Source organism: Emys orbicularis, chromosome 2 (genome assembly GCF_028017835.1).
Source record: "Emys orbicularis isolate rEmyOrb1 chromosome 2, rEmyOrb1.hap1, whole genome shotgun sequence".
Taxonomy (NCBI): Eukaryota; Metazoa; Chordata; order Testudines; family Emydidae; genus Emys; species Emys orbicularis.
Window position 1 is genome coordinate 131,510,486 of NC_088684.1, and position 21,929 is coordinate 131,532,414.

At 47.3% G+C, this 21,929-nt stretch overlaps 1 protein-coding gene across 1 annotated transcript; it reads left to right on the forward strand.

Moving 5' to 3' along the window:
* The first annotated feature begins 14,781 nt into the window (after positions 1 to 14,781).
* Positions 14,782 to 20,753, forward strand: LOC135874483 (neuropeptide FF receptor 1-like). The gene is made up of 3 exons (XM_065399314.1): positions 14,782 to 15,091; positions 17,502 to 17,601; positions 19,868 to 20,753. The coding sequence occupies exons 1-3, from the start codon at positions 14,782 to 14,784 to the stop codon at positions 20,751 to 20,753; spliced, it is 1,296 nt and encodes a 431-aa protein (XP_065255386.1).
* Positions 20,754 to 21,929: the final 1,176 nt, after the last annotated feature.

Sequence of the window (21,929 nt, forward strand, 5' to 3'; positions counted from 1 at the left end):
TCACAACCCTGGGTTTAGCAGGCCAATGCTCAAAACACTGAGCTATCCCTCCCCCCATACATAGCCAAACTTCATAACTTCACATACGATGATAGCACATACAATCCAACGAGATATTACTGTCTAGAAGATCAAGACTTTTAGAATGATACCTCACAAAGCATACTTTGTACAAAACATATCCTAATTACATGACAGTGGTGAATATTCGGGTGCCAGGGTGTCACATCCAGGTCTTTCTCTGTTGCAATATCATTAGCACAGATAGCACTCTGGTCAGATCATGATCTGCTGTTGGTACCAAGCTCACCTGATGCTACAGTAGAACCTCAAAGTTATGAACACCAAGGTTACGAACTGACCGGTCAACCACACACCTCATTTGGAACCGGAAGTACACAATCAGGCAGCAGAGATGGAGGGGGGGGGGGGGGGGAAGCAAATACTGTAGAGTACAGTACTGTGTTAAAAGTAAACTACTAAAAAAAGTCTAAAAAAAGTTAAGGAAACCAGGTCTGAAATGGGGAACAAGGACCCCAGGCCAAGAACAGAAGGAGTGGGCAGAGCAGGCCTGTAACAGGGTGCTTTCCCCTGGGCTGCACAGCCTGGGGCCTAGCCAAGCTGTCTGTGTTTGTTTCATAGTTAAAAGCAGGATTTTTCTTCTGCATAGTAAAGTTTCAAAGCTGTATTACGTCAATGTTCAGTTGTAAACTTTTGAAAGAACAACCATAACGTTTTGTTCAGCGTTAGGAACATTTCAGAGTTATGAACAACCTCCAGTCCCAAGGAGGTTACTGTTGTAACTCTGAGGTTCTACTGTATTTTCTAGCAGGGCCCTAGGCTACCGGGATAATACTTCTCTTGCAACTGCAGCATTTTGGACACTGTGGGCCTGAGTCTCCACTGCCCTGTGCCTTGTGCAGTCATTTACACCAGTGCAAAGTCCATGCAAAATGCTACGGTAGAGCTTACACTCACCTTGCACTGGTCTCAATGACAACACAAGCTGCAGGGATATGGAGAATCAGGTCCTAGAAATGTCAGTGATGACTCTCAAAACAAATCAGACCTTCCTGGGGAAGCATCAGGGCCTGGTGTTTAAGGTGGAGGCCGGTGAGTCAGGCAATCTAGATTCTGCTCAGTGTGCTGCCATAGCCTTTCTCTGTTACCCTGGGCAAGTCATTACCCTGCCCAGGGCCTCAGTTACTCGAGCGGCAGGATGGAGGTAATGGTACCTGGCTGGGGCTGAGAGAGCTGCGTGTGAGGTGCTCTGTCCTCTGCTGATGGTGGGTGCCTTGGAAATGCCGATAAATAATAACACAGTAAAATGGTCTGGCATTTCAGCTATCCTACAGGAACACCTTTGTAGGAGGGTGTTTAGTATTTAGCACCTATGTTTATAACCAGTTTTGAAATCCTGTAGGATTTAGGCAGCATTGAAATATGATCTTATTATTTACTGCAATCTTTTTATAAGGGAGCTGGCTGCACATTTCAGATTACAGAGAGAAAAACATCAAGAAAACAATGACTCAAATCCAAATGACTTAAAGGATGGAGTGAGCTCTCCCCCACTAGCACGGGGTGGGGAATGAAATAACTGCAGTTAGCCACCTTAGCAACAGGCTGGCTAGCAAAACATAAAACTAACTTCCCTTTGTTAGTGGGTACAGTTAAATAAGCTAATGCACTGTCATGCAATTGTGGCCCTTAGAAGCATTTGCAGTCTTGTTTCCATCACATAGGAGAGTGAAAATGCACGAGGGTGAACATCAAGCGCATACATCGGGTCGGATTCCCCCCGTACTGTGGTAGCACCCAGGGGCCCCTGCCATGGATCAGGGCCCCACTGTGCCAGGCGCTGCACAAACACAGAGCAAAGGGACGTTCTCTCCCACAAGGCGCTTGCCATGTAAGTGTAAGAGAGTGGACATCGGGAGCAAACAACAAACAAACAAAGGGGGGCACAAAGTGCCAGTGAGCTGGTACCAGTCAGCACAACAAGCACCAACTGCCTGTCCATTGCCCAGCTTTTTGTAGGGCCCATGCTGGAGAAGGACTTTAAGGAGGGAGTTAAAGGAGAACAAGGAGGTGGCTTTGCAGCTAGCCTGCCTTGCACCTGGGGCTTGCCCCACAGGTAGGCGTTTACACCTGTGCATAGTGTGCACAAACCAGAATGGGAGCATTTACACCCATTCTGCACAAGGGCAAAGGGCTGCACCATGGTGTTGGGCAATGGAGCATAGCACGCCCTTGTGTCGTTATTAATATCTGTGCAAAGCGAAGGTAAAACATTCCCACAGAAGCATGGGAGCGTTTTACACCCATTTTGCACAGGCCCAATGTGAAAGGCTGTGAGGAATCACGCCCATACTTAATGCAAATCTCACATTGGTGGGGAAGTAGCAACCTGCAGGCAGGGGTTTGCTTCGTGTGCCAGAAGAATTTGTGTCTGTTCTTTCCCAGCTAATCCCAAACTGAAGCCACAGCCGTGACCCCCCAAGAGACATGGTTAAATCCCTTAGATGTTTGCTCCTCACACACAGAATCAGGTTTTGTAAAGGAGAAATAGCCAGGGCCGGCTCCAGGGTTTTGGCTGCCCCAAGCAGCCAAAGAAAAAAAAAAAAAAGCCACGATCGCGATCGCGCTCTGCGGCGGCAATTCGGCAGGAGGTCCTTCGCTCTGAGCAGGAGTGAGGGACAGTCCGCCGAATTGCCGCCAAACAGCTGGACGTGCCACCTCTCTCCGGAGTGGCCGCTCCAAGCACCTGCTTGGTAAGCTGGTGCCTGGAGCCGGCCCTGGAAATAGCCATGTTTATTCCTTTCCACTTTCCTGCTCCCCACAAGGACATTACACTCTGTGGCACCCAGGCCATGCAGATGGGGTGTAGCGACCCCTGCCCAAGATTCTGGGAACCAGCTGAGCCCAGCAATGAAGGCCAAACCCTGATACTGTGGGAGTCAGTGACAGAATGTGCATGGACTGGGACAGATTTGGAGTCTGAAGGCTTACATGGGGCTCATGGGCCTCAAGCAGACTTTTGCACCAGGCTGCATTTCATCCTTGGTGATTTAAGGCATACCACGTCCTGCTCACCACCAATGGCATTCTGAGTCTGCTGGAAAATACAACTGAGCGCAGCTCCAGTCAGTCACATTTAGACACCCACTCCATTAATACCAATTAGCCACAAACAGCACCTGCCAGCCTGATGCCTCCCTGCCTGATCTCCCGCACCTCCCAGGCACCACATGTCTCCTCGGAATCAGCTTTGCATTCATCTCACAAACACACCTGAGTGCAAACCTTAGTCCCTGGGCAGCACATAGTAAAGCAAGCAGGGGCAGTGTGGTTTGGTGCAGCCATGCAGACTGAGGGCCACGTGCTGCAGAGTTGGGGGATTCCCTCCCACCCCCTTTTACATTCTTTATTTGTGGTAGCACCCATTACGTAATAGGCCTTTCCCAACCGCCAGAGGACACTTTGGTTCTAGGAACAATTGTTTATTGTAAAGCCCCTTGATAACTGTGGTTTAAAGCAGCCATTAGCAACGCGTGACAGGGGGACCACAAGGTTCAGCGCTTGGGGTTTGGTTTGGAGAAGCACCAAAGACTGCAGTGCTCACTGCTCCCCTGAACTATGATAATGCTCGCTCTATCTCTCTCTCTCTCCCGGTGACACACACACACACACAACCTTGGGCAAATCACTTAATCTATCTGTGCCTCAGCTCCCCTCCTGTACAATAGGGGTGATAATCCTTCAATTGTCTCAGTCCCTGCCCCCAAATGGCTCACAGTCTAAATAGACAAGACTATCTCTCACTAAGTATATATACAGCAAGCTAGCACAACGGGGTCTGATCTCAACTAGGACCACTGAGTGCTACTGGCATTACAAATTCCAGTAATATCTAATGAGAACAGACCTCACATATAAATAACGACAGCTGTCCTGCCACACAGCATAGAATCGAGGTAAAGACCAGGACAGCAGGGGCACAGAGTACGGGGTGGGAGTAGGGAAGGAATAAAGATGACGTGGTTAGATAGGAGGCTAGTGTATTCTGTCTTGCAGGAAGAGGGCACTTGGGTAAGAAGCAGTTAAAGCAAGTGATTCTAGCAATCCACAGGCATCAGGCGGAGAGTAACTGCTGCCAGACTCCGAGCATCTGGCTGGCCTCAGACCCGCCTACACTGAAGGCTGTGTCGATACGCTCTGTGACTTGGTAGCCCATCGCTGGCACGCAGATCTCAGCTGAACTTTAATTATGAACCTGACAAACTGATGGTGTTGCCAATGGTCTAAGTGAAAAATCCCAGGACACCAGGGTGATTTGCATTTGCGATGCGGTATGCGGATGAGCTCTTTCATTATTTAGGGCTTCCTTTGGTTTCTGGATCCTTTAGCACAAGCTCTCCCTGCTTTGAAAAATGGCAATTATGCACTTACTTTATAAAAGCATTGGCATTAGCGACCCCTGGCTCAGACCCCAGATTAGACATGGCAAGGGGTTTGTGTGTTCAACAGTATTTCATGTGGATTGGGGGCATGTGTAAAGGGGGCAGAATCCAGCCGACCTGCATGTGTGTATTCTGTGTGTGAATGGCAGTTGAGTGGTCCACTCACAGGACTAGACTGTAGGAACTCCTGAGTTCTAATCCTGACTCTGAATGACCCTTTGTAACTCTGAGCAACCCACTTAACCATTTATTGCCTCAGTTTCCCCATCTGTAAAATGCCCAATTTACAAGGACATATGAAGGTTACTAGGTTAGTTCAGGTTTGTGCCATGTATTATCATGATGGGGAATTATACGTATGGCAAGATTTTAAAAAATGCTTAGCACCCAGCAGCTCCCATTGTTCCTAGTAGGGGTGTGTGTGTCTGGCTGGGGAGCTCTCAATTGTTCTCAGTGGGGGCTGCTGGATGCTGAGCGATTTTGAAAGTCAGGCCATTATTTTTACCATGTTGATGGTCAGTATATTTTCAGAATGAAGTGTACAGAGTCAGCTCTGAGACGGTTATGGATTGATATTACTAAGACAATTGGTTTGGTAAGATTCAAGAAAGGTGTGGACACAGCTGAATAAGAATAGCACAGAATCATAGAACTGTCGGGCTGAAAGGGACCTCGAGAAGTCATCAAGTCCACCCCCCTGCGCTGAGGCAGGACCAAGTAAACTCAGACCATCCCTGACAGCTGTTTGTCCAACCTGTTCTTAAACATCACCAGTGTCAGGGATTCCACAACCTCCCTTGAAAGCCTGTTCCAGAGCTTAACTGTCCTTAGAGTTAGAAAGTTTTTCCTAATATCAAACTTCAGTCTCCTTTGCTGCAGATTAAGCCCATTACTTCTTGTCCGACCTTCAGTGGACATGGAGAACAATTGATCATCGTCCTCTGTATAACAACAACCCTGAACATATTTGAATACTATTATCAGGTCCCCTCTGTTTTCTTTTCTCAAGACTAAACATGCTCAGTTTTTTAACCTTTCCTCATAGGTCAGGTTTTCTAAATCTTATATCATTGTTGTTGCTCTTCTATGGGCTCTCTCCAATTTGTCCACATCTTTCCTAAAGCGGGGTGCCCAGAATTGGACACAGTACTCCAGCTGAGGCCTCACCAGCACCAATTACCTCTTGTGTCCTATATATGAGACTCCTGGTAATAAACCCTAGAATATCAACCTGATTTGCAACTGCATCACATTGTTGTCTTCAACTCAACCCTCAGATCCTTTTCAGCAGTACTACCACCTAGCCAAGTATCTCCCACTTTGTAGTTTAGCATTTGATTTTTCCTTCCTTCCCTCCTTCACACTTACCTTTATTGAATTTCCTCTTTTTGCATTCAGACCAATTCTCTAATTTGCCAAGGTCATTGAATTCTAATCCTGTCCTCCAAAGTGCTTGCAACCCCTCCCATTTTGGTGTCATCTGCAAATTTTATAAGCCTACTCTCCACTCCATTAGCCAAGTCATTAATGAAAATATTGAATAGTACCGGACCCAGGACAGACCCCTGTGAGACCTCACTAGAGACACTTCCAGTGTGCCAGCAAACCATTGATAACTGCTCTTTGACCATGTGTTTTCAACCAATTGTGCACCCACTTTATAGTAATTTAATCTAGACCACTTTCCCCTGGTTTGCTTATGAGAATATCATATGGCATTGTGTCAAAACCCTTACTAAAATCAAGGTATCTCATATCTACGGCTTCCCCCCATCCACTCAGCCAGTAACCCTGTCAAAGAAGGAAATAAGGTTGATTTGACGTGATTTGCTCTTGACAAATCCATGCTGGCTATCCCTATTATCCTCTAGGTGCTTATAAATTGATTGTTTAATTATTTGTTTCAGTATCTTTCCAGGTACTGAAGTTAGGCTGACTGGTCTACAATTCCCCAGGTCCTCTTTGTTCCCCTTTTTAAAGAGATGTACTGTTTTTTCCCTTCCCCCAGTCCCCTGGGACCTCCGCTGTCCTCCAGCAGTTCTCAAAGATTCTAACGGTTCTGAGTTTGTTCCATAAGTACCCCAGATGACTTTCATCAGGCCCTGCCAACTTGAATACTTCTAACTTATCCAAATATTCTTGAACCTGTTCTTTCCCCTAATTTGGCTTGCATTCCTTCCCCCTTGTTTTTAATATTAATTGCGTTGAGTATCTGGTCACCATTAACCCTTTTAGTGAAGACTGAAGCAAAATAGGCATTAACCATCTCAGCCTTCTTCATATCATCAGTAATTATCTCCCCTTCCTGGCTAAGTAGAGGAGCTCTTGTCTTGCTCTCGCTTCTAATGTATAAAGAGCCTCTTCTTACTGCATTTTATGTCCCTTCCTATACATGACTCATTTTGTGCCTTAGCAGTTTCGATTGTGTCCATACAAGCTTGTGATCTTTTTTGTGCTCCTCCTTAGCAATTCATGCATGTTTATACTTTTTGTAGGATTCCCTTTTGCTTTTCAGGTCATTAAAAAGCTCCAGATGGAGCCATATTGGCCTTTGACTATTCTTACTGTCTTTCCTTTGCATTGGGATGGTTTGCAGTTGTGCCTTTAATATTGTCTCCTTGAGAAACTGTTGGTTCTCCTGAACTCCTTTATGCCTTAGAGTTTCTTCCCATGGGATCTTGCATGCCAGTTCTCTGAGTCTGTTAAAGTCAGCTTTTCTGAAGTCCATTGTTCTTATTCTGCTGCTCTCACTCCGTTCTTTCCTTAGAAGCATGAAATCTCTCATTTCACAGTCACTTTCACCCAAACTGCCTTCCACCTTCAGATTCACTACCAATTCCTCCCTGTTGGTCAGAATCAGGTCTAAAAGGGCTGCCCCCTGCTTATTTCCTTCACTTTCTGATACAAGAAGTTGTCCCCAGTAAAGGCCAAGAATTTATGGGACATTTTGTATTGTGCTATTTTACTTTTCCAACAGATGTCTGGGTAGTTAAAGTCCCCCCATTATTACCAGGTCTTGCATTTTGGTTATTTCTGCTATTTGTTCTACAAATGCCTCATCTACCTCCTCTTCTTAATTTGGTGGCCTATAGTAGACCCCTAACAGGATGTCACCCTTGCGTTTCCCCATTTTATCTTTACCCAGAGACTTTCAACTGGTCTGCCTCTCACCCCCTGCTAGACCTCAGAACAAGTGTGTATATTGACCTATAATGCAATACTGCCTCCCTCTTTTCCCTGCCTGTCCTTCCTGAATAAGCCAGACCCCTCTATATCTATATTATAGTCATGAGATTTATCCCACCAAGTCTCTGGGATGCCAGTTAAGTCATAATTTATCTTATTGTACTAATACTTTCAGTTCTTCCGGTTTATTCATTATACTTCTTGCATTTGTTTATAGACAAATAGCATCTCTCTAGCCTAGATATTTCACTTCAGTATATAGGCTTCTGTTGTTAAAACAGCCAGGAGAAAAATGAGTGTTGTGCCTAACCTGCCTCAGATTTATTTGCTAAATTTCATTCCAGTATATACTGAGGTTAAGAGGACAGGTCTGGCTGTAATTTCCCCTGGGAAATGCCCATATGACCAGCCAAAGCATTAGCGTGCCTTGCCAAGGCTGGCAGAACCTAATTAAATAACACTCATTGGTATGATTGTCCTAAGTGCTGCTCCCTTACTTCACTTCCACCTAAGTCCATAATTGACTCCACTGCAAGGGGCAGAAGGCTGGGTGCAAAACTATGCAGAGACTCAGAGGTAGTAAGGAAAGGAAACCTTTAAGTGTATTTGTTTTCTTGGTATATATTCTAGAGGACTTTGAATGTGTACATTTTAAATGTGCCTTTTCCCCATCCCAGTTGCCTCCACCGAGCCTGCATTCCTCTTCAGCACGTTCCTGGTGGAAGGAACTTTCCAAGCTACACGTCCCAATTTGTGTGAATGATACAGTTGCACCTTCCCAGGCTCAATTAGCATCCGAAATCAGAGTGAACAACATGCTGTGACTGTGTGTGCTAGACCAGTGTTTTTCAACCACTGTTCCGCGGCACACTAGTGTGCCGCGAGATGTTGCCTGGTGTGCCGTGGGAAAAAAATATTAAACCATGCTTGAATGTCGGAACTGGTTACTAAAATTTTTGAATCCCACCACTGATGTTAAGGACTATAAATAGCTCCGGTGTCACTGTTACACTAACAGGAGGAGGACAGGAGGAGACATCGAATTACTTTATATATAGTCAATATAGGCACAGAGTTAAATTTTTTAACATTTTCTAATGGTGGTGTGCCTCGTGATTTTTTTCATGAAACAAGTGTGCCTTTGCCCAAAAAAAGGTTGAAAAACACTGTGCTAGACAAGCTCAAGGATGCTGTGAAGCTATGCAACATTTAAACAAACAACCTTTAATGTACAGCAGATTTCAATCCAAAGCTAATGCTGTTGAAACGCTCTGTGGGGTGGAGGGGAGGGGGAAGAGGAGGAAAGAACAGGGGCACTTGTGTTTATCAGGGGGTGAAAATACTGGACTTGCACCTTGCACAAGCTGCATAGAGCTGTTTGGCCCATCATCAATCATAAGCTTGATGAGCTCATTCATTCAGTCAGAGGCGTAGCGAGCGCCCTCCGTACCCTCCGACCGGAGGGGGCCCCGCAAGGAAGGGGGCCCCTAAAAGTGGCAAAATAAATACCGCATTCCAGTTTCTGCATTGTATGGGGCCCCGCCCGGACATATGTTCGGAGGGGGCCACCGTTCGGAGGGGGCCACGTTCTTTGTTGCTACGGCCCTGCATTCAGTGCAGAGGGCTGGGAGACAAGGGTTTTGCTTTCTACTGGGCAAGGCACTTTTCTGTGCCCCAGTTCCCCCTCTGTACATGAGGGGATAATACTTACCTCCCCGTGGGGCTACGGTGTTCGATGAGTGTCTGTAAAGTGCTTTGAGAGGCTGGGACGAAGAGGCAGGCAAGGGGTTGTTATTCAAAAGAATAATCACATCCCCACGCTTTCCATGCATGCCAAAATAAACGTGTCAGCATGATTGAGCCAGGATTGAGCTTTCTAACCCACTGTGATTCCATGCGATGCGTCGATTTAAACCATCTTGCCTCTTTAAGGGGGACGTTTAAAAAAAATGTGGTTAGACCAAAAGATTTGAACAAGTGCAGAGTGAGAAGGAATGGGTTCTTTAAGGAGGAGGAGGGAGAAGCGAGAGAGTGACAGAGAGACTCACACCAAAAGGTCCTTCCAACTGGTCTCTGCATTTTGAAGCCTTTTCAGTGACATCACTGTTCTTGTCTTTATAATAAAGGGGACCTAGGAGTCTGCATTCAGTCTGAGCTCAGGCAGATAAGCATATTAGAAACAACTGCACCTCCCATCTATCACCACAGAACAGGCTCGCATTTTATTTCCACCATGGATTGAGGGGTTAAGCTTAGATAATTTAGAGATCAGACCTGTCTTTCTTTTTCTTTTTTTACTGGCCAGTCTTCTTGTGCTGGAAATATAAGATTTTAAATGGGAAGTTGGTAGCTTCTTCTGCCAGCCTGAAAGGAGGATTCCCTCAACTCCTAGAGGACACAGGTAAGAAACTAAATAATTCCTGATATTCTGCAGAGCTGCCCTATGGAGAAGTGGTGCTATTCTCCTGGCGGCTGAAATGGATGCAAAATCTGTCTCCCCTCGCAATATCAAGAATGATGAAGAAATAGATATTGTAGGTATTTTATGTTTCCCGGTAAGTGAGGGGTCATTGATCAACAAAGCAGAAAGAGACTCAGTGAAAGAATTTGCACTAATAACTTCTCAAAATCAGAACAAACCCCTCCTTGGATCAGCCAAAAACATGCCCCAAATGTTGCAGGGAACTTTGAAAGCTCTATCAGATGAACATGATCTATTTCTACTGCCTTCAGGGTCCAAATCAGTTCACTGGAGCAACCGGTTAACGACAGGGCTCTGTATCATTCAGCCTGGGCATAGAATTAAAGCATGAGTGTTGGCGCTTGCTGTGTGAGCGGAGCTATAGCCTTAGATGTGGAAGGAGTCTAAGGAGACGAGGGAACTGCTTGTATTCTTGTACCGCTGAATAGGGCTCTGAAGGATGTGACAATGACCGCTCTGTGTTTATCGATTAGGCTTATCTCAGCAGAACATTTTTTCTCCAGGTGGTTGAGTGAGAACAGATAACTGTCTGCATGTCTTGATCTCCAGGCCACCTGTAACCTTATTCTTTGGTGCCGATGGTAGCGGTTCTGTTCCCAACAGGAGGGAAATGTGTGCACGCGGGAGATACTTCAACAAGAGGTGCAGCTTGGACAGCCTAGATGAACTCCTGAGTGCCCTGGAACAAGGCATAAGGAGGAGCCAGTCACATGAAGGGGAAGAGGCTCCTGCCCGGTTGGCTTTGCCCTGCAGAGTGGGGTGTGTGGCATTCCCCAGGGGAAAGCACTGTAGCTCCAGAGAGTGGGGGAGAATTACACACCGCCAGACAGTGGGGATCAGACTGGGATGGTCCGTGCCAGGAATTCAGCCATTTGGATGAGGTGCTGGGCAGACAATTCTTAGCACGTGGGCAGCACCAGGATGGCCAAGAAAGTTAAAGATCAATGGCTTGATCATGCCGGGGCCTTCTGCACAAGGGTGTGTGTGTGTGTCGGGGGTGGGGGGGTAAGGACTATCACACCCTCTGTGCCTGGCCTGCATTAGGGTCACATGGATTGGGGCCCTGGCATGCAGGGATGCTTCCCTGGCAGTAACTGGATAGCGAGTGGGCAAGAGGGCGAAGCCCTGGTTCCCCGTGGGGCCCGTGGGAGCTGGCTGGCTGCACGGGGACTATGCCGCACCTGGAAAGGGCTCTCGCTGACAGCGCCCCAGCAGGCACAGGTGGGGAATGATGGGAGTCACTGTGCCACAGAGCAACCTCTCTGAGGACCAGGCTCCTTGTGCATCCCCACTCACCCTTGCTCGGGGGTGTGCCTGAAAGTGCGACCCCGCCCTCGGCTTTTAGGGGTGGCTGGGGGAGGGAGTTTGGACAGGGCTTACAGCAAGTGTCTGGAAATCTCCCTGGAGTGAGCCTGACAGCTTAAAACCGACACTCAGCACTGACAGCACCCGACAGCCCAGAACATGCCCTTTGTCCAGCCAAAGCTTTCCGGGCTTTCTCTCAGCCCAGAACTGCCCTCTAGTGCCCCTCAATAGGATGCTCATAGAGTTCCCACTGTAACACAGTGCTTTGCTCAGGGACAAGTCAGCTGGCGAATAAGAGACAGAGATGAAAAGGGCCTATTACAGAGGTAGGCAACCTATGGCACGCGTGCTGAAGGCGGCACGCAAGCTGATTTTCAGTGGCACTAACACTGCCTGGGTCCTGGCCACCAGTCCGGGGGGCTCTACATTTTAATTTAATTTTAAATGAAGCTTCTTAAACATTTTAAAAACCTTATTTACTTTACATACAACAATAGTTTAGTTATATATTATAGACTTGTAGAAAGAGACCTTCTAAAAACGTTAAAATGTATTACTGGCACGCAAAACCTTAAATTAGAGTGAATAAATGAAGATTCGGCACACCACTTCTGAAAGGTTGCCAACCCCTGGCCTATTATGTCCCATGTAGCCCATCTCCTGTAAGGGGGCAGGAATCCAGTTTGTATTTTCACTGGATGTAAACTTTGTAAAAAATCTCATCCAAACGCATGCAGGTGTCTATCCATCCATCCACCACAGAGATACTGGGCTGGAAGAGACCTCGCGAGGTCATCAAGTCCAGCCCCCTGCCCTTGGCAGGACCAGATGAACCTAGCCCATCCCTGACAGCTGTTTGTCCAGGCTGTTCTTACAAGCCTCCAATGATGGGGATTCCACCCCCCCCCCCGCCCCCTTGGGAGCCTGTTCCAGAGCTTAACTCCCCTGAGAGTTAGAAAGTTTTTCCTATTATCTAACCTCAGTCTGCCTTGCTGCAGATTAAGCCCATCACTTCTTGCCCTACCCTCAGTGCACATGGAGAACAACTGATCACCATCCTCTTTATAACAACCTCTGATATATTTGGGGACTGTTATCAGCCCCTCCACCCCACCCCACCTTCTCTTCTCTAGACTCAACATTCCCAATTCTTTCAACCTTTCCTCATAGATCAGGTTTTCTAAACCTTTTATCATTTTTGTTACTATCCTCTGGACTCTGTCCAATTTGTTCACATCTTTCCTAAACTGGGGTACCCAGAACTGGACAGAGTCCTCCAGCGTGGCCTCACCAGTGCCAAGTACACTGGGATAATTACCTCCCGTGTCTTACACACAGGAACAATGGGACACCACTCTTGTTAATACAGCCCCCAAATTGACTCCTTCTGCACGAGAGGCACTCTAACTCCCCAAATGTTTTCTGCAGTACTGCTGCCTAGCTCCTTATTCCTCTTTTTGTAGCTGCGCATTTGATTTTTCCTTCCTAAGTGCAGTACTTTGCACTTGTCGTTATTGAATTTCATCTTATTGATTTTAGACCCATTCTTCAATTTATCAAAATCTTTTTGAATTCGAATCCTCCTCCAACGTGCTTGCAATCCCTCCCATCTTGGAGTCATCTGCAAATTTTATAAGCCTACTCTCCACTCCGTCATCTAAGGCATTAATGAAAATATTGAATAGCACCGGACCCCGGACAGACCCCTGTGGGACATCACTTGAGAAGTCCTCCCACCTAGTGTGACAGCCATCTATTCCTTTCAACCAGGTGTGCACCCACCTTATAGAAACTAAATCTAGATCATATTTCCCTGATTTGCTTATGAGAACGTCATGTGGAACTGGGTCAAAATCAAGATACACAGCTACCCCTTCCCCCCTACCCACTAGGCTGGCTACCCTGTGAAAGAGGGAAAGTAGGTTGGTTTGACATGATTTACTCTTGACAAATCTCTGTTGGCTATTTCTTATAACCCTGTTCTCCTCTACGTTTGAACAAATGGATTGTTTAATAATTTGTTCCGGTATCTATCTAGCCTCCCTCCCTCCCCATACAGATCTATCTATCTAGATTGCAAGCTCTTTGGGTCAGGGGCTGTCAGTGCCTAGCGCAATGGAGCCCTGATCACTGTTTGAGGCTGATATGTGCAATACAAAAAATCTCTCCCTAGCTACTTACCTCTTCTGTAAATCATCTCTCACTGTAGTAGCGAGGCACTCTCTCTTTTGATGAAGGACTAGAGCAGGATGCTTGCATTCCTTTCTTCACTACATGCCCATTATTATAAGTCCTTTGCTCTTTAACATGCAGTGGCAATAAAAGTGGGACAAGCCATGGAGAAAGGATGGGCTAGGCCATATCTGTAGCCTGAACCTGGACGTCCATACGGCAATTTTATAGCTCTGCAGCCCGAGCCCAGGTCAGCTGACCCGGGCCAGCCTCAGCTCTGCTGCGTGTCTTCTATTGCAGTGGAGGCATGCCCTTATTAGCTACCCCAAAACCAAAGCCCTTTGCTCCTTCAGAAGCCAACTGCCCCTGCTGCTCCATCCCCTCAGGGGGGCCTCATTGCTGGTTGCTGTGCAGAAGATATTGTGCTGTTGAGAGTCTAACTCTCTCCCTTGTTGAGCAAGGCGCATCGGTGGATAACTCAGGCACTGAGAGCCAATTTGCATGCAAATCTCCTTTAGGGAAGAGAACCACTCGAAACGCAAGGGATGGAATTAGTCTGAAAACAGAAGGGCAGATCCTGAGCTGGTGTAGACGGTCAGAGCTGCATTGGCTTAGTGGAGCTCTGGCAATTCACACCAGCTGAGGATCTGTCTTATTGTGGCACCTGCTCATTAAAAGGCATAATAATTACACAGCAGAGCTGCGCCGCCCGCTCCCGCGGTGTCATTGTGCTCCCCCTCATTATGTACATAAACTAATTACACAAATGCAATAATGGAATGCCAATTACGCAGATGACTTTTCTGCTGGGTGGACTTTCCCTTCAGCCTTGCCTCTCCCATTAATGTTCTGCCTATGAGTTAATAAGTTGTTTACTTCACTTGACACATTCCAAGCTGGTTTGTACATATCTGGGGAAATTGTCTTGTACAAATATTCCTTCTCTCATTTCTCTATCTTTCACCACTCCACCTATACCCATTTCTGCATCTATCCCCGGGGACATCTATCTATCTCTGCACACGCCCATCTCAGTCTCTATATCTGCACCACTCTGATACCCATTGTTTCTGAGAGTCTTGTCACAACTTGAAACTTCTCTGTTGTCAAAACACTGAAATTCCCATAATTCTCCTATGGTCTTTCACAGCTGAGCAAAATCCCTGCCAGCCCATGGATGGCCCCAGGATGGAGTCAGAAGGCAGAATCAACAAGACGATCTCTTCTTTAATGAGCCATAAAAGGAACTTGACATATTTGCCCTACTACCAGCACTCCCCGCCTGTTGCCGCTATCTATATAATCTCCTACTTGTTTATCTTCGCCTTGTGCATGGTTGGGAACAGTCTGGTTTGCTTCATTGTGCTGAAGAACAGCCCGATGAGAACAGTCACCAACCTCTTTATCCTCAACCTAGCCATCAGCGACCTGCTGGTTGGGATTTTTTGTGTGCCCACCACACTCGTGGACAATTTAATCACAGGTAAGGAGAGAGGGTGACACTGAGCGCTCTCTGTGCTGGCCAGACCTCCAGCAGTGTCCCACCTACAAGAGTTGATGAGAAGAGAGGCCCTGAGCACAGGATTGACTCAATCCCAGTTTCCTCTGGGTTCTCAGGCACATAACTCCACTGCTCTGGGCCATTTACATACGCACCTGCCTCAGAGGGGAGGTGTCAGCTAATACTTATTAATTCCTTTGAAGAAGGAAATTGACTTATAAATGCTAAGAGTAAGGAAACCACTAAGACCTAAAGCAGCCTTAGGAACACAGGCAATGAAGCTCCATTGGGAGCATCCAAAGGTGTAAGCACCTGAGAGAGACAGGGATCATTTAGGGTTGTACGAGTGCTGCAAAGCTAGCCAACATTTGCAAACCTGGGTGCCTCGTGGCAGACTTCTAAATAAATGCTGCCTTGTTTGCAAAGGGGCCGAGGGCCTGTAGTTCCCACTGACTTCCATGGGATCAGCAGCTGCTTAGCACCTTAGCATGCTCTGCTCCATGCTGTTGGCAAGATGAGGGGAATTGTGCAGGCATTTTGTGTGTGCTACAGGCTTGATCCAAAGCCCGCTGAAGTCAACTGTTGGCTCCAGCGACCTCTGGATCAGGTCCTTGGTCCCTAAGGAAAGTTGTGGGGCTGCTGCACATGGTAGAATGGGTCAGGAGAGTCTCTTCTTGCATTCCTGAGCTGGCCCGGTGACGGCTGGGGCCCGTCCCCAGGCCAGGACTCTCCACAGGGATCAGTACTGTTCCCTCAGGCTTCATTAAGTGTCTGCTGAGCACAGCAGCTCCCTCCCCTCTAGAGCACACGGGGTTGTTCTCCTGTGCTGCCTAGGCCTGGGTAGGGGTGACTGGCTAAGCGCTTCCTGCTCTGGCCCAGGAGCAACTCGGAATAATGCCCTTGCCAGAGGGGTCAGGCAGGAGGCAGCTGGCATCTGTATGGTCTCAGGCTTGTAGCCTGGAAAAAACAATGACTTTGTCTAACACATTGAAGCTTCTATGGTTGCTGGCACCCAAAGTCCTTGGAGGGTTAAGGATACTGGGATGCTCTGAGACACGCTCACTAAATGGGCCACAGAAATGCATCTCATTTTCTCTAACTGGTAAGTGAATTCTCTGCTTGCTGGAGTGAGGGGCTGACAGTGCTGCCCAAGTGCAGGGAGAGGAGATTCTGTATAAACTTCCCACACACATCTCTGCCAAGAGACACCAGTCCAGACCTGCTGTGCCCCCTGCCAGCCCACTGACCCTGGCAGCGTTGCCAGTGAAAACTCTCTGCTACTGCAAGTCCAGAGCTCCCACACAGCCCTGCTAAGTCACAGCAATCCTGACCCACAGGGCTTTCTGCTCCAGTTCTGGGCTTCCACACTGCTCTGACAACGCCTTTAATATCTGTCCTGCAGCCCCCCTCACACAGTCTGCCAGTGCCCTTCGATCCTGACCTGCAGCACCCCATGATTGCCCAGGCCTGCACCCCATCACTCCCCAGATCTGCCAACTGTTCTCAGTTGGACATTTCATATACATATATAAGATGCTAACTTGTCTGAAAAAAGAATGAGGAGTCCTTGTGGCACCTTAGAGACTAACAAATGTATTTGGGCATAAGCTTTCGTGGGCTAAAACCCACTCATCAGATGCATGCAGTGGAAAATACAGTAGGAAGATGTATATATACACAGAGAACATGAAAAAATGGGTGTTGCCATACCAACTCTAACGAGACTAATAATTAAGGTGGGCTATTATCAGCAGGAGAAAAAAAACTTTAGTTATTATCACTACAAAAGACAGTGATTATCACTACAAAAGTTTTTTTTCTCCTGCTGATAATAGCCCACCTTAATTGATTAGTCTTATTAGAGTTGGTATGGCAACACCCATTTTTTCATGTTCTCCGTGTATATATATATATATCTTCCTACTGTATTTTCCACTGCATGCATCCAATGAAGTGGGTTTTAGCCCACGGACGCTTATGCCCAAATAAATTTGTTAGTCTCTAAGGTGCCACAAGTACTCCTCATTCTTTTTGCTGATACAGACTAACACGGCTACCACTCTGTAACTTGTCTGAGTTCCTGTAGTGAGACGATTGCTGCTTTGGCAGAGAAGAGCCGCTAACAATGAAATCACCCCCAACAGCTTCTCTGCAGGGTAGGGGCTTAATGTGCAAGCTGCATGGACTCTTTTCAGCTGCAGCGCGCAATTAGTGCTGTATTCGGCCACAGCATCCTCTCCCAATCTCTCTATCATGTGATCTCCCCTGGGCAAAGCAAACTGCATTGGCGTTTCATGGTGCAGCAACTGAGTTGAAACTGCACCTCTTGGGTTTGACGAGCTTCTGCTTCCCCCAGACTCACACTGACCCATGTCTGATTGTTTTCTGCTAGGCTGGCCCTTCAGCAATGGAATCTGCAAGATGAGTGGGCTGGTTCAGGGCATGTCTGTGTCCTCGTCTGTTTTCACGCTGGTGGCGATTGCCGTGGACAGGTGAGAAGAGGCTGTACAAGGGAAAGTGGAGCTGCAGCAGCATAAACGGAAGCTCCCCCACCCCCTGACTTTAAATAAAGAAAATCAAAGCACAGGGCTCTGAACCCCCTTCCGACTCTCATTAAGATCAACGGGGAAAGATAGATTGGAGCAGGCTCTTTATCCACAGTGCCGGCAGTATCTGGTGCAGCCACGCCACCTTCCCCACACTGCCCTGCCAAGGTGCTGAGGGGGAACCTTGCTCGCTGCAAGCATTTGGCCTTTAGGCCAGGTCGACACCACAGAACTTTTGCTTGCATAGCTCTATTGGTCAGGGGTGAGATTTTTGGCCAACAGAGGTGTGCTGGCAAAAGCCAGGGTGGTGGGGGTGGAGGCAGGCATGAGCTAGACAGTAGCATCTAAAGCGCAGCGCTGGTGTAAGCTGTGTCCACACTGGGAGCGCTTGGCTGCTATAGCACATCAGCAGAGCAGGACTGGCCAAGCCTTCCAAGGGCAGGCCTGCCCTTAGGTGCTATGTGGCCAGTCCAGGCCAGTTCTGCTGGTGGCTTTTGCCTAGTGGATGCCTGCCCACATGCAAGCCCCAAGCTCCTTCCACACAATGGGCCCTGAGCAGCCATCAGCTAGGACCTGCTAGCACGAGGGGCAGGACAGAGCTGTGTGCTGCTGGGGCCGCTCCTCTTCCCTTTATCAGTCCCTGAGCCATCCAGTCCCAACGCGAGGCTTTTCATGTCTGAAATTTGTGACGCTACGCTGAGCGTGAACGGCTTCAAAGACTGATATTTTTGCAAGACAACTACGTTTAATTAAAAACCCCATTACTTGGAGAACAGTTATGGAACTGCTGAATTAATAACTCCAAAATTGTTTCAAGTAAGAAACAGCCAGAATCAAAAGGTTATTTCCACTCCCGTACGTTTTAATCATTCAGAGCCGTGTGCCTCCTCGCAGCCATTCACATCAGCACAATGTGGCAAAGGCAGACAATTACCTCAATCAAATGCAGGCTTCCTTGTTTTGCAATCTTATGCTGCAGGTTAACTGGGGGAGTTTGACTTTATGAGTGAACCTGCAAACTCCAGATAAGACTGGAATGGAAGGGTAGGCCATTGGTTCTACCTTCCCGCTTCCGGGCACATGCCAGCCTCTAACTGATCAGAGTTAGGAAGAAAATGGTCCTCTGCACAGGTGATTCCATAAATGCCTGTTGCAGGTTTTTTTGACCCTTCCTCTGAGGGCAGCTGGTACTGGCCCCTGTCCAGGGTGAGATACTGGGCAAGAGGGACTCCTGGTCTGAGCTAATCTGGCAACCCCTCTGTCCTAAGAAAAAAAGGTATTTTTAGAGCTGGTTGAATGTTTTCCTCTGAAAGGGGGATGGTACCGGGGTGGTGTGTTTTTGTTTTGTTTTTTTAATGATGGAAAATGGATTTTTTGATCAAACAGAAATTCATGAAAAATATCCATTTTTGTCAAAAAGTGGTTAGGTTTTCATTTAAAAGCTCTCTCCCCTTCTGCCTCTCACGCTTGGAACGAGCATCCCCTCCACAGCCACAAACCTTACTCATCCTCCTTCTCAAATCTCCTTTGCCACGAAGCCTACATTCACCTGACAACGGTCATGTTGCTGGTGTCCCGAGACCACTGCCTATCCTCCTAACCAGCACGGTCTCAGTGTTTCCTTGTGCTCCACCCTTGCCTGTCCCCACCTGCTGTGCTTGTCTTACACTTAGATCATCAGCTCTTCAGAGCAGAAACCATCCCTTTGTTCTGTGTTTGTACAGCGCCTAGCACAGCAGGGGCCTCGTCCAGGACTGGGGCTCCTTGGTGCTATGGAATCAATAACCGGTACCTCCACTGCAGAATGGGGGTACAGTGTAAAGACACAAGCCGTGAAATTCTGGCTCTGTTGAAGTCAATCTTGGCATTTTAGCACCAATCCACAATTTCACCCCTTCTCTCTTTCAATGGAAGTTTTACCATGACTTCAATGGAAGCAGAATTAGGCCAATACTAAGAGCTTTTGAAAAACCCAGCAAGTGGTTGGATTAGATACTGGGGACCTCTGCCCCTTTCCACCTCTGTGGGCATGGGCCCGGGCCCAAAGAGACATGATCTGGGAGTTAACTACCAGTTTTCCTGGCCCAAGGTAATCATGCACCATGTCCCAGGAGAACCTGGTACTGCTTTGTGCTTAGATTGCTTTTGGGTCTTGCTCTGTGAAAGTTTCTCTCAGTAGAACTCACCTATCCGTGTGTTGGTTTTGCATCAGGTTCCGCTGCATCATTTATCCCTTTAAATCGAAGCTCAGTCTGCTCAAGGCCCTGAACACCATCGTGGTCATCTGGGTCCTGGCCATCACCATCATGTGCCCTTCTGCTGTCATGCTCACGGTGGTGCAGATTGAGGATCACTACATGGTGTACAATGACAACCAGAGCCTGGCTTACCCCTTGTATTCCTGCTACGAGGCCTGGCCCAACAGCGAGATGCGCAAGGTCTACACCACTGTCCTTTTTGCCCACATCTACGTGGCCCCATTGACCCTCATCATGGTCATGTACGGTAGGATTGGCGTCAAACTCTACAGGTCATCGGGCCCGGTGAGCAAGCACAGGGTGGAGAACCAGGAGTGCTGCAGTGCTGCTGTCTCCAGGAGGAAGGTCAAGGTAATCAAGATGCTCATTCTGGTGGCCCTGCTCTTCATGCTTTCCTGGCTGCCCCTGTGGACCCTGATGCTGTTCACAGACTACACCAAGCTGGATGACGACCAGATCGACCTGCTGACGGGCTACATCTTCCCCTTCGCGCACTGGCTGGCCTTCTCCAACAGCAGCGTCAATCCCATCATCTATGGCTACTTCAATGAGAACTTCAAGCGGGGCTTCCAGGCAGCCTTCAAGTTCCAAGTTTGCTCGGAGGAGATAGGGCATCATGAGGCCTATTCGGAGAAGGTGACGGGCAGCACCAGTGGCTTCAGCACTCGCAACAAGATCTTCACGGACAGGGAATCCTCCGACTCCGTCTGCCTCAAGAACCTGCATGCCAAAGTCCCCTGCCCCGTGCAGAATGGACAGGCCCAGAAACAGGGACTTCACCTGCAGGATATTGATAAAATCACCCCTCTGAACAAAGTCTGCAAAGCATGGGATGAGTGAGACGGCTGGCGAGATGGGAATGCTGTCTCTTTCCATTTGCAAACGTCACTTTTATTTGTTACGGTGATGAGTGTGCAGTGAGGAGTATTTTCCCCTCAGGCCCGGTACCTAGCTATTCATATTCTGTTTTGTAAATGCAAAATGAATCGCATGGAGCTGCTGTTCAATATTCCTATCGATGCACAAATATCTGTCAATCGCTTTCAGTGTATAGTTGAGGCTAGCTGTCATATAAAATGTCTATGTCTTAAAGCTACAACTCCATGCAGAGTTTCCTTGGCTTGCAATCAGAATGTGGTTCTTTTGGGGGTGGAAAAATGTATTTCACAGGTCAGGATTCAGTTTTGCATTTAAAAAAAAAAATCTATGAGTATTTGTCTTCTTGTGTTAGCAAACTGCTGCCTGTCAAGCTCCTACTGCTGTTGGGCCGCCCCATCTGTTATATGTGCGGAAGAGAATCCCAAAGCTGATAGGGCAGCCGAAGTCTCTCTCTGGATGCTCTTGCAAGGTTCCAGGGTCAGTACTTCAGTACACAAAAACCATTCCAGCAGCTCTGCAGTGTAACACAAGAAATCGCAGCTGTATCCAGGGAGAGTGCCACAATAAACACTCCACACTTTTGTTACTAAGATCACTTTAAAACTGAAAGGATTAAAAAAGAAAACCCATCTAGGCCCCAATCCAGCAAAGCACTTAAGCAGATGCTTATCTTCAAGCATGGGAGTAGGCAGGTTCCTGATGCTTTTCACCATTCCTGCTCCTTGACCCTGTCTAGACTAGAAATATGCACTGGTTTAACTAAATAGATTAAAAAATAATCTAATTCAACTAGTACAAACCCTTAATATAGATACACTTAAGACGGTTTAACCTTTATTTAAACAGGTTCAGCTGAGTCAGTACGTTACAGTGAAATTGGCAAGGGTTAAACTGGTTTAGCGCATCTGGATTAGGAATTTCCCCCAGTATAATGGATCAATTTTCTGATTGATTTAGTTCAACCAGTGCACTCATCTAGTACGGACTAGGCCTTTGTTACTGCTTGGCATTTTGCTCAGCAAAAATTCCTCCTGTGGACACGATGAACTACTGAAACAATGGAATAGCAGACATCACCAAAGACCGTTGGCCAAATTCTGTTCATTTACACTTGTGTAAATTTAGAGTAATACCATT